Source organism: Acomys minous, assembly GCF_964271855.1.
Source record: "Acomys minous genome assembly, chromosome: 7".
Taxonomy (NCBI): Eukaryota; Metazoa; Chordata; class Mammalia; order Rodentia; family Muridae; genus Acomys; species Acomys minous.
In genome coordinates, this window is record NC_140488.1 from 31041923 (window position 1) to 31054533 (window position 12611).

A 12611-nucleotide genomic window follows, 5' to 3' on the forward strand; every position below is an offset into this window, starting at 1 on the left:
TTGCTAACTTTAGAAGGTAATCCTAATTCTAAATTTCCAATATTAGGGGCTGGTGAGATAACACAGCAGTTGAGAAGTCAAGCCTGATGACCTGAATTCGATCCCTATGATCCACGTGGTAGTTAGAGGGAACCAACTGCCACAAGTTCTCTGACTTTCACACATTCACTGTGCTTTGCATGTGATAGCACATGCACACACACTGAAAAATATATGTAAAGTTCATATATTACTATGTGTAGTAAATTTTATTTTCCTATGTATGTTAATAAACTTTCTACTAAATGTGTATTTCTTTTTACATGTTTATTTATTTATGAACAGGTTATTAGGTTACCTCCCTGGCCCCAAATATGTGTTTCTTTCTTCCTTTTTTTTTTGAGACAAGGTTTCTCTGTGTTAGGCCTGGATGTCCTGGACGCACTTTGTCGACCAGGCTGGCCTTGAACTCACAGGGATCCACTTGCCTCTGCCTCCTGAGAGCTGGGATTAAAGGCGTGTGCCACTATGCCCAGCCAAATATGTGTTTCTAAAAACCTTCATGTTTTAAAAAATTTCACAAACAGAAAATCTTCCCTGTATTTTTTTTTTTTTGAATAGGAGGGGAAAATGTCCTACTATCCTGTTAGTGTTCATAATTGAACTGATAAAATAAATGGATATTAGATTAGAGAAAAATATTCAAGTATTTCAACTAAGTATGATCAGGAATCTTATATGCTCCCTTCACAAATTGTTATTACTATTTGGACTGGGGATATGCCCCTTCCTCCACGCCCTTGCATCCATGCAAAAAGCCAGATGTGGCAGTACACATTTGTAGCACAATTACTGATAAAGTGAAGACAGGAGGATTCAAGGGCTGCTGCTCAGCCAGTCTAGGCAATTGGTGAGCTCCATATTTGATGAGAAACCAGTTTTTTTTTTTTTTATAAAAAAAGTGGAGCTGGGCGCACATCTGTAAGGCAGAGAGAGGAGTTTGAGTCCAGCTTGGTCTACAAAGCGAGTCCAGGACAACCAAGGATACAAAGATAAACCCTGTCTTGAAAAACAATGAAGTGGAAGAGGATACAGGAAGATACTCAATGCATGTCTCAGATCGTTACCCCACCACACGCTTACTGTACAGGGGGTATGGTTCAGTGGGTAAAACCCTTGCCCTGAAAGCCTGTCAACTTAAGGAGGGGGACAGTTTCCCAAAAATTGTCCTCTGACCTCCACATGCATGTAGTCATACCCATGTGTCCAGAAACACACAATAATATGTTTTTTAAGACAAGGTCCTTCCACATAGCCCTGGCTGTCCTGGAGCTCACTCTGTAGACCAGGCTGGCCTTGAACTCACAGAGATTCACCTGCCTCTGTCTCCCAAGTGCTGGAATCAAAGGCCTGTGCCACCTTACCTGGCTAAATTTTATTGATTGATTGATTGATTAACTTTTTGGGTAGCATGTAAACTAATGTTTCCCTGTGGCATCTTTCATACATATGCACACTGTAGTTTGCTAATATGTACTCCCATTACTGTCCATTGTTCATCCTATTCCCACAGCCGTCCTTCTGCTTTCATGCCATAAATACATGTGTGTGACTATCTGGACTCTCCACGAGAGAAACCATGCAAGATTTCTCTCTCTCTCTCTTTTTTTCATCTTACAAGTTTATTCATGTATTTATCAACCAAAATCATAATGCTATTCTTTGCACGTAACACCCAACGAGGACAATGATAAAAATCAAGACTTCTGGGGATTTGCTATTGATTATTGAGAAGATGACACCCATTGAAACAGTCTTACTCTTTTCCCTCTCAAATGTGCATGTGGGAGAACAGAAGGAGGGGTGAGAGATTTGAGGACAGCAGCAGAGGCTGGGCTGGGCTCTCAGGTAGAACATGTATTTTTAGACATGTTATCGTTGCTTGTCTGTTGATTATTCACATCCAGTTCTTCATTAGGCTGAGGCATTTGACTCATTTTCTGCAATTCTCCTTGTCAATGCCCTATGTTCATTCCTCCATAGCATTTTAGTGATTCATTTCCTTTTGTGCGGTTTACTTAAACATTTCTTTGATTGGTATTTCATCAGCACTTGTGTCAGAGTTCATCCACACATTCGGTCCCTTTTCTACACTGAAAGCTTTCTAGTATCATTCTTCTTCATTTCATTGCCTTTAACCAGATTTTCTTCATAGTGAGATCAGAAGACTTTTCAACTGGGCCAAAGTGCTGAAGCTATGATGAGAGGGCTAATGGAGATAGGAAAGAGGGAGCAATGTGTGTGCTATCTTCAGCAATGTGAAGGAAGTAGGCACTGACTTTGGGCATTGAACGTTGGCTCCTGCCTTTACTTGTATAGTGGCAATAGATGAGCCTAATGAGGTCCTGAACCATGGCTGGCACTGAGCAAAGTTGTCATGGTCATTGGCTGTTCTGGCTCACATGTTGGGGGTCGAAGTCTACTTTCTTGGTTGCAGTTGTACTCAGAAATGCTTGCCATTAAGTTTATAACACCCATTAAACAGGTTATTCAGCTACAGAGGACCCAGCTCCTGGCATACAGATAATATGGGCTGCTTTTGAGAGCTCTCTTGGAGGGGTTTTTTTTTCTTTAAAGATGCTTAATTAACTTTGTTTTTCTTATATAAATACCCTGTGTGGTAGTCCCAGAGAAGGGCTCAGTTCTCTACACAGATAATCTGATGATTGAAGTGTCCTGATAGAGATTTAATAAATGGGGCCTCTTTCCTGATATCAAGGGTCAAATTGCTATAGGTCTCAGAGATGGAGATTGTATCAAAGGTGGCCTTGGTGGAATTGGCTAGGGTGGCTGCGCATGGTTTTGGTGGTGCATGTCTTTAATCCCAGCTCTTGAGAGGCAGAGGCAGGAGAATCCTTGAGTGTTCAGACTGGCCTACAAAGTGAGTTCCAGGATAGCTAGGGTTACACAGAGAAACCCTCTCTTGGGAAAAAAAAACCACCTCCCAAAAGAAATTGTCTAGGGTGGCAGTGAAGCTCCTGGCTGACATGTGGAAGTCATCAAAAGCAGCCATCATCCCAGAACTTGGGAGACAGAAGCAGACGGATCGCTGTGAGTTCGAGGCCAGCCTGGTCTACAAAGTAAGTCTAGGACAGCCGAGGCTAACATAGAAAGACCCTGTCTCGAAAACCCAAAAAACAAACAAACAACAACAAAAAACAAAACAAAAAACCAAAACCAAACAAAAAAAAACAGCCATCAGTAGTAGTTTCTCGGGCAATGATGATACCAGTGTATTCAGGGCCAGGGATGAGACACACCAGCACTATAGCCTGTTCCCTTGCATGGAACAGTGTGGGACTCACCAATCTTGTTTCCTCAGTAGTTTCTCCACATATAGATGATGAGAAGCTTGGCCAAATGATGGCCCCCCATGCCCATGCCTTTAATCCCAGCACTCAGGAAGCAGAGGCAGGAGAATCTCTGTGAGTTCCAGGAAAGCCTGGACTACAAAGTTAAGTCCAGGACAGCCAAGGCTACACAGAGAAACCCTGTCTCAAGAAACAAAAAAACAAACCAAACCAAAAGATGGCCCCTTGGATATCAAGGCTACACAGAGAAACCCTGTCTCAAGAAACAAAAAACAAACCAAACCAAAAGATGGCCCCTTGGATATCAAGGCTACACAGAGAAACCCTGTCTCAAGAAACAAAAAACAAACCAAACCAAAAGATGGCCCCTTGGATATCAGTGGCACTCAGATAAACATGAAACCGTTGTCCCCAAAGTTAACACAAACCTTGAACCTGATCTGCTGTCTAGTGTCAGTCTGCTTCTGCATTGGCACGATTGATCTTTAGACCCTCATTTTTAAGGGACGCTTCCAGGAAAAAAAGAATCAATCTCAGCAAGAACAGGTAGATCTCGTATGTGTACCATGGGGCCAGGATGGACTTGATTCTTATGTCCTTGACTAGGCTGCCCAGCTTGGTGACAGGAATCCACTCCTCTCTGGCTTTGCCTCCAAGAGCTTTGTGATCTTACCCTGTTCCTAGAAGGACACTCCTTGACCTCCCAAGGCTGGGCTGCACTGATCCTCCAGGCCATCCTGCACGGGCTATAATGCACCATTGTGTGCTTTCCTTGAGAAGCAAGGGCTTTTAAACAAACACCACCATCCCTCAAGCTAGAGTCTTGCTGTAGTCATCATGCCTTAACATGAGTTGTGGTGGGAATTCCAGGTGTGTGACACCACACTCACTGGCTCTATCTCCCATCCCCAAAAATTATATCATCATCATCATCATTGGTTTTTTTGAGACAGGGTTTCTGTGTGCAGTCCCTGGCTATCCTGGACTCACTTTTGTAGACCAGGCTGACCTCCAACTCACAGAGATCCGCCTGCCTCTGCCTCCCCCATGCTGGGATTAAAGGCATGTGCCACCATGCTTGGCGATTATTATTTTTTAACTCCTGGGTTGATAGCTTGATATTTTTTTCTCCATTGAATACTTTCTGTATTTAATCTGGCATGCTCAGTTTTTGTTGTCTTCTTTGAGTTACATTTGAGCAAAGTCCCAATGTGAGGTGATAGATAGCTTCTGGGTGTTTATGTAGCCCCAAGTCTCACCACTGCTTCCCTGAATTTCTGATCCACTGTCTGCTGGTTTTTTTTTTGTTTGTTTGTTTTTTTTGAGACAAGGTCTCTCTGTGTTAGCCTTGGCTGTCCTGGAGTCACTTTGTAGACCAGGCTGGCCTCGAGAACTCACAGCGGTCTGCCTACCTCTGCCTCCAGAGTGCTGGGATTACAGGCGTGTGCCACCATGCCCGGCTGTCTGCAGGTTTGAAATGAGGTGGATCTCCTAGAGGTTAACATGATCAATGAGAAATACCTTAGACATTTTTATGTCGTTACTGGTTACCAGTGACTACTGAATATGACCCAGAATGGCAGGTACTTGGAGTGTCCAAAAAGGCCATCTTTTCTGGTGGCCAACTTACTTAAAAGAGCTGGACCTGGTGGTGCATGCTTTTAATCCTGGAATCCCAGCACTCAAGAGGCAGAAACAGGCAGATCTCTGTGAGTTTGAGGTCAGCCTGGTCTACAAATCGAGTCCAGGAAAGCCAGGGCTACACAGAGAAACCTTGTCTCTCCAAAAACTAAAACCAAACCCAACCAATCAAAAACCAAACAAAAATAAATAAATAAAAACAAAGAAAATATCAACCAACCAATCAACCAACCAACCAAACAACTTCCTTAAAAGGCTTATTTTAAAAAAAGATTTATTTATTATGTATGCAGTATGATCAGATCAAGTTATAGTTGGTTGTGAGCCATCATGTGGTTGCTGGGAATTGAACTCAGGACCTCTGGAAGAGCAGTCAGTTCTCTTAACCACTGAGCCATCTCTCCAGCCCCAAAAGGCTCATTTTTTTGTTAATCAAATGATTTTTACCACATTACATACTTGAAATTGCTTCCACACTCTGTGCCTGGTTGGCCCTGGGGACATGACCTTTACATAAAGGCATTGGCTTTGCCACACGTTCAGGTCCCTGCCTTTAACTACTCCCTTGGCTTCTAAGGAACCAGTGATCCTCCTGGCCAGGTCCACTTAGTTGCCTCTTCTCAGAGTCACCCTCATACCTCTGGCTGCTCCCTGCAGTAAGAGTACACACACTTTTTGCTTTGTGCTCTATAAACAGATGCACCTGGAAAAGCCACCCAGGTGTACTGGCAATCCCCCTGCTGGGAAGGTACCATTTTATCTACCTGCTACATCACTCACTCTCATTCTTTTGTTTCTTCCTCTTCTATGCTTTTAAGACCTCTTCCTCTCCTCACACAGCTCCCCATTTCTTGTTCAAGTTTTATATCTATCTTAATCTGGATTTACATAAGCTCATAAATATTTGATTAAAGCTCTCTCTTCTGTGATAAGAGAGGCTTGTATTTTTGTTGTTGCTTTTACTCGATTAATGAGTTTTCCGTGGTAATGATCCTTGACTATTGGACAATTAAGAGGTGTTTTCTTTCAAACTATGTTATTAAAAGTATGCTCCTCCCTGTTACAATTTCTTAAGCAGATGTGGTCCCTGAGGCCTGTAAATTCTGCTCTGGAGACTGAGGCAGGCTACTCATTGATACTCTAGCTACTATGAAGTAATCAGCATATTATACGTGCATACTTTGGGGTTAGCAGTTTCCAAATGCCTTCAATGAACATTCCTAAGGTGTTAACTTTACATTTGTTTACTCAAATCGAAATCCCCTTTAACCTCCTTCTCCCCCCAAAACATATTCGAAAATAAGTTGCGAAATTTGTCATTATTTCAGTGAGACTTTTTTTTTTTTTTAGGACAGAGTCTCTCTACATAGCCCTAAGATAGCTTTGTTGAGAACAAGGGAAAGAAACATATTCCAAGTACTTCTCCATAGTAGAACAGCTTCTGTTGTAAAGAAGCAGTTGTGTGAGTCCAGCCATCTAAGGGACAATTTGTAAGGACACAATGGTTTGAATCCGGCCATTGCAAGGACAATTTCTTTGTCGTGTTGGCAGGGTTAAGCTAAGTTCAAGTTCCATGCCCAAGGACCTACTCTTTTCCTGATGGTAACTAACTCTCTTGCTCAATCCCTTATGTCAAAATATGATTAGATAATGCTACAGCCCATCCTGCACCCCTCTGTTCAAGTTCATGTTCAGCTCTTGAGTCTGTTTTTTTGGGGGTGGGGTGGGGAGGGAAGAAAATCCCTTATATTTCTTGTCTTAGTAACCTTTTTTTGAGACAGAATCTCGGCATGTAACCTTTTGGCTGGCCTGGTGCTTGCTATGTACATGAGGCTGGCTTCAAATTCACAGAGATCTTTCTGCCTCTGCCTCTGCCTCTGCCTCTGCTTCTGGTCTTCATATATCTTGAAGAATGACTATCTTCTATGAGCTTGACAATTTTGAAAAGTGCAGGACAGTAATTTCGTAAATATGTCTGCTGCTCCTACGATATTAAATTAATATGTAAAATTTGGGCATTAACAATTAAAAAAAAAGTTGACTAGTGTTTTCCTAGCACTTCATTGGCTGTCCCATGATGTCTGTGTCTTTTCACTTGCTTGCCTACCTCCAGGCTGATGGGAAGCCACTATTCTCCTGCTCAGGCTCCTGAGTGTTGGGAATATATATATATATATATATATATATATATATATATATATATATGTGTGTGTGTGTGTGTGTGTGTGTGTGTGTGTGTGTGTGTGTATAGCTGATCTTTGCTACTTCGTGGGTTCTTCTTTTTCACACCCTTTATTTCACACTCCCCCTTTCACCCCCTAACCCTAGATAGGAAAAAAACAAGGATATATATAGAAAAAGACATGCCTGAATCTAATTTCTTTCCTTTTGTTCCTTTGACCTGGCTACTAATAAATCAGAACCAACCTCCCTGAAAGACCACCCACCACCCACTGTGCCTCTCAGGACCTTCTTATTTATGTCCCCTCTGAAAAGGTCCTGTATTTTCAAATGTCACACAATCGCAGAAATTATCTGCAGCTGGCAAAACCATGCTTTGCTAGCATATGAGGCAAATCATGCTTCATATTGTCAGAAGCAGCTCCACATCTCTACACCTTCAATTAAAACAAAAATACATTCTCATAATATTTCTGTATTTTTAAAAGAAATTAAAATTCCAGAATTCTCAAAAATGTCACTACACACACACACACACAATTTCTGTGTAAGCCTGTGTCTGCTTCACTTGTCCTATATAATTTAGCTTTTCTTTCTTTTTTTCTTTTTTGCCCCAGTGGTGAGATACCAAACCAGAGCCTGGTTCAAGCTTGGCAATGGCTCTAGACCCGAACTACAGCTCCAATCCTGGAGAGATTTACTATTTTCACCAACATAGGAAGATATCTTCCATATTTTCCTGCAGTAATGTTTTCTTTTCGTAATAAGTATTTCGTGGAGAGATTATGAGACTATAAACATCGTTTCTTGGCTCCCTAGCTTGACAACTAAAGTAAGGAGTTACAATTTAGGGACCATGTGTTTCCTAGAGCCAGCTTTTATCTATTATGCCAGCATGTTACTTGGCATACCATGCATTGTTGCCCTATCTGTATTAATTTTCTATTCAGTAGTTACTTGAGATATTTCTTATCACATGTTCCTCTTTTGCAGAGGCTCATGACATGTTTTACAGTTCCAGTATCTCCAATGCCTAACATACCAAGCGCTCAAAAAATTACGCGTTTGAATTAGTGGCTTGGGGTAAATATTACTGGAGACCATTAAAGGCTACAGTGGTTCGGGCGTCGCTTTTTTATTTTATTTTTTAAATTTAATTCTAAAGGGATGTAAGGGCGAGGGCTGTGGAGGGCGGGGTCCACGCAGGTACTAGAGAAAAGAGACCACCGGCGTCCGCCAGCTCTTTGTCAGCAAGGGCCGGGCTTCCGTTGGGTGGGGAAGTAGGTGGGGCGGGAAATCTAAAACCGAATTCGCAGCTTCCGTCACTCCCCGTGGGCGGTGCTCCCCTTTGACCCCTCGCTTGCGAGCTACACATCCGGGCCACTGTTACTAGCGAGGGGAAGATGGCGGCCGCAACTGTGGTGGTTCCCGCAGAGTGGATAAAGAACTGGGAAAAATCAGGAAGAGGCGACTTGTGAGTGTTCCGACCGGGGGAGGGCGCCGGGAGCGCTGAGGTCGAGGCATTGTTCGTATTGCGAAGTGGGGTGTAGGTGGTTTAGGGGAGCGGCGCCCCCTCCCCCACCCGGGCGGCGTTTGGGGATGGCTGCTTGGTTAGGAGTTTCGAACTGCCAGAGGAGCGGAGCTGGGAGCCGCCGCTGAGTGTCTCTCTTCTCCGACCTCCCCGAAAGCCCCGCTGTCCCCCGGAGCTCTCTCTTTCCCTTAGGTCTCAACACAGAACTTCCGTCTTCTCCGTTCAGGTTCTGCCCCCCCGCCCCCCCACCGGTGCCCCTTCTCTGTCTCTTTTTGTCTTTCTCTGTCGGGTTGCCTCAGCTCACTTGGCGCTCTTTTCGCTCCGTGGGTTCGCAGCCGGGGGCCGCCGCTGGGTCCATACTTGTCATTTCTCTCGCAGTCCCATTTCATCCCGCCGCACGTCAGGAGCCTCCCGCAGTTTGGCGCCCGGCCTCTCTCTTATGCCCGAAGTCTTAGGAGGGCGAACTGTCCCGAACTCACTCTGCTCTTCCGCCGCCCGTGGCAGAGGAGCATCGGGCGTCGGGAACAGCCAGGCTTGGCACCTCTGCTTTCTCAGGGAGCGTCAGCTTGCACTGCCCTGGCATTGCGGTGCTTGAGGAAGTATAGCAGGGATTGCCGCTTTTTGCCAAGTCCCTACCGGCGTGTCACCTTCTGAGTGCTATCGGGATGGAGATTCAACTTTTCATGGTCAGATGTTTAAGAAACCCCATGGTGGTACTGGACTGTAGCCAATGCTCGCCCCCCACCCCCGCCGCCCCCGAAGGTTTTCTAGACTTCAGGATGTTTTTCCTTTAAGTCTTAAACTTATTTTGTACTCTCCCCCCCTTCCTGGTAATTTGCCGTTGCCGTTGTTTTCCCTCTCGCCCCAAATAGCCACCACACGCCCCCCCCCCCCCCCGTTTAAGTAGCAAAATGAACCATTGACTTGAAAACAAGAAAGTTCTAATTTCTTCTTCTGAATCGCTTTGGACTGATAGCAGTCAGTCGTCTGTGAGATGAATTCTTGTTAGCTGTTTGGATGTCTCCCTCCACTCCCACACTCCAGGCCAGTATCAGGTTCTCAGTTGCTAGCTGGGAGATAGGAATCTTCAAAACTTTGTTACTTCAAAGAAGCACCGGACCCGCAATGCCGGCGCATGCTCTTGTGACATGACTTACTCCCGCTGACAACTCCCTTTGCTGTTCTGTGAAATTTAACAGTGTGAGTCCTAGAATCGGATTCTCTGAATAAGAGGCTAGCTTAGCCCACTTAACTAGCTGAGTGACCTTGGGTAAATTCTTAACCTCTTGGACGGCTTCCCCTCGAGTAAATTGGGAATAATAAACACTCAAAGGATTGTGTGAAGAGTAAATGTCTGTCGAGCACTTGGCTCATAGTAACTGCTCAAGTGATAGCTATTAAAAGTAATATTATTCCAGCTTTTATATATTTAAACTTCTCAGGACAGCTCTTGCACTTACAGGCTCGACCTCTGGCATCATATATATTCACTCTTGTATGCCAATGAATTGAGAGGTCCTTGGAGAAAAGGGATGACACCTCTTATTTATTCTTGGTTCAACATCTCCTCCAGCGTATACTTAGAGTGCTTTAGTGTTTTGTTAACCCACAGGTATGTTTCACATATAAGATAAGCATTCATTTTTAATTTTTATGTGCCATTTAACAGATGCCTATCAGGTGCCTTGAGTGTGGAGAAGCAACTCGACTACTTCATTGTATATTTGGGGGTAATCCTCTGCACACAATCCAGTTCAGTATTTAGTGTCTAAAACCTATTCATTGGTGAACTGTCATGTTTGTGGGCTGCTCAGCTTCTTTCTAGGTGGATTTCACATTGTGTGTGTGTGTGTGTTAATGCATCAGTGAGCTACATGTACAGGCCTAGCTGTTTTTTTTTTTTTAACAGTTTAATGTTTTTGCTCCCAGTTTAGAATGAGTATTAGGAATAGGGGGAGGAGCCCTGTTTAGCTTCTGACTGGCAATGGTTGGAGAAAAATTAAGTGATGTATGAAGTCAAGAATGTCTTGTTAAAGTAGAGTTTTGAGTTTTAGGTATTTTTATGTGACCGTGCTATATAGTGTTAAAAGAGCTACTTAAAAACTGCACTGAGATCGGGAGGCAGAGGCAGGCAGATCTTTATGAGTTCGAAGCCAGCCTGGTCTACACAGAGTCCAGGACAGCCAAGGCTATATAGAGAAACCCTGTCTCAAAGCAAACAAACAAACAACACCGTCCCTGCAAAAAACTGCACTTAGCATTTTCATGTGTGTATTTATTGCATAGCTTGTGGAATGTGGTTTGAATTATAATAGATCCAAATTAGTGTAACAGCTTAATGTTTATATAAAATATATAATTTCTGTTATATTAAGAGATCTTATTTTTTTGAGACAGTGACCTTGTAGCCCATGCTGACCTTTAATTTTTAATCCTCTTCTGGGTGCTAAGGTTATAGGCATGTGCCACTATACTAGCTGAGAATTTAAAGTTGGATGGCATAGCTGGGTGTGGTGGCTCATACCTATAATCCTAGCATTTGGGAGGACGAGGGAGGGGTCCCATGAGTTTGAAGTCAGCAGGGGCTCATAGTAAAATTTAGTTTCGAACAAGACAACAAAAGCCCAAAGAAAATTAAATGGCTACACAGCCTGGAGAGATGTCTCAGTGGGTTAGGAGCATTTATTGTGGTTTTAGAGGACCTGAGTTCAATTCTCAGCACCCACATCTGATGGCTCACAGTTGCCTATAACTCCAGCTCCCCTGGCCTTCCAGACTTCTCTGTCTCTGTCTCTGTCTGTCTGTCTGTCTGTCTGTCTGTGTCTCTCTCTCTCTCTCTCTCTCTCTCTCTCTCTCTCTCTCTCTCTCTCACACACACACACACACACACACACACCACAAATGCATAAACACATATACACAATTTAAAAATATCTAAAAAAAATCCAGAAACTGAGGCTATTTAATATAATAAGTTTTGCCTTACTGGTGAATGAACCTGGAAGCCTTGTACATACTAACCAAGTACTACTACTGAGCCATATCTTCAGCTCTTTACAAGATTTACATTAGTAAACAAAGCAATAGAGTTTATGTCATTTTCATACCTGTGTTATACTTTAACTTGCTGACTTCCTCTATCTCCCTGCTGCTGTCCCTCTTTCTCCTCCTAACTAGTCTTGTTCCCCCCCTCCCCCGAGACAACGGTTTCTGTATGTAGCCTGGACTATCCTGGACTCACTTTGTGGACCAGGCTGGCCTCAAACTCACAGAGAACCATTTGCCTCCCAGAGTGCTAGAATTTCAGGGGTGTGCCACCGCACCTGGCTTTGCCATTTGCTTTTATGTCACATATATTCCATTATCCCTCCCTTCTTTTTTCTTTCTTTCTTTCATGTTTCCTTCTTTTCTCTCTCTATTTCCCCCACCCCTCTTAAATTCCAGTCTAGGTATCACTATGTAGCCATGGCTGGCCTAGAACTCACTTTGTAGACCAGGCTGGAAAATGCTGGGATTAAAGGCATACACCACCATGGTTGACCTCTATTACCTACTCTTTTTTTAAAAAGATTTATTTATTATTATGTATACAAGGGTCTGTCTGCATGTACACCTGCAGGCCAGAGGAAGGCATCAGATCATATTACATGATGGTTGTGAGCCACCATGTGGTTGCTGGGAATTGAACTCAGGACCTCTGGAAGAACAGTCAGTGCTCTTAACCTCTGAGCCATCTCTCCAGCCCCTCTATTACCTACCCTTTTCTTTGAGATCTTTACTCTTTCATGACTTACAAACATCTATGTGTACACTTAGAAACATGGTATTTGTCTTTCCTAGTCTAGGTAATTTTGCTTAAAATAATACATGATTTCCTGTTTCATCTGTTTTCCTGCAAATGTCATGAT

General features: G+C 43.4%; 1 protein-coding gene across 4 annotated transcripts in view; it reads left to right on the plus strand.

The window, feature by feature from the left end:
* Positions 1-8510: 8510 nt before the first annotated feature.
* THOC2 (THO complex subunit 2) overlaps positions 8511-12611 on the plus strand; it is a 108491-nt gene continuing 104390 nt past the window's right edge. For 3 of the 4 annotated variants that reach the window (XM_084788731.1, XM_084788732.1, XM_084788733.1), the window contains exon 1: positions 8512-8646. In XM_084788731.1, the coding sequence (XP_084644857.1) occupies positions 8576-8646 (71 nt within the window). In that variant the 5' untranslated portion in view covers positions 8512-8575. Of the gene's footprint in view, positions 8647-12611 lie in introns of all 4 variants that reach the window. The other variant, XR_014780545.1, reaches the window with a different exon arrangement.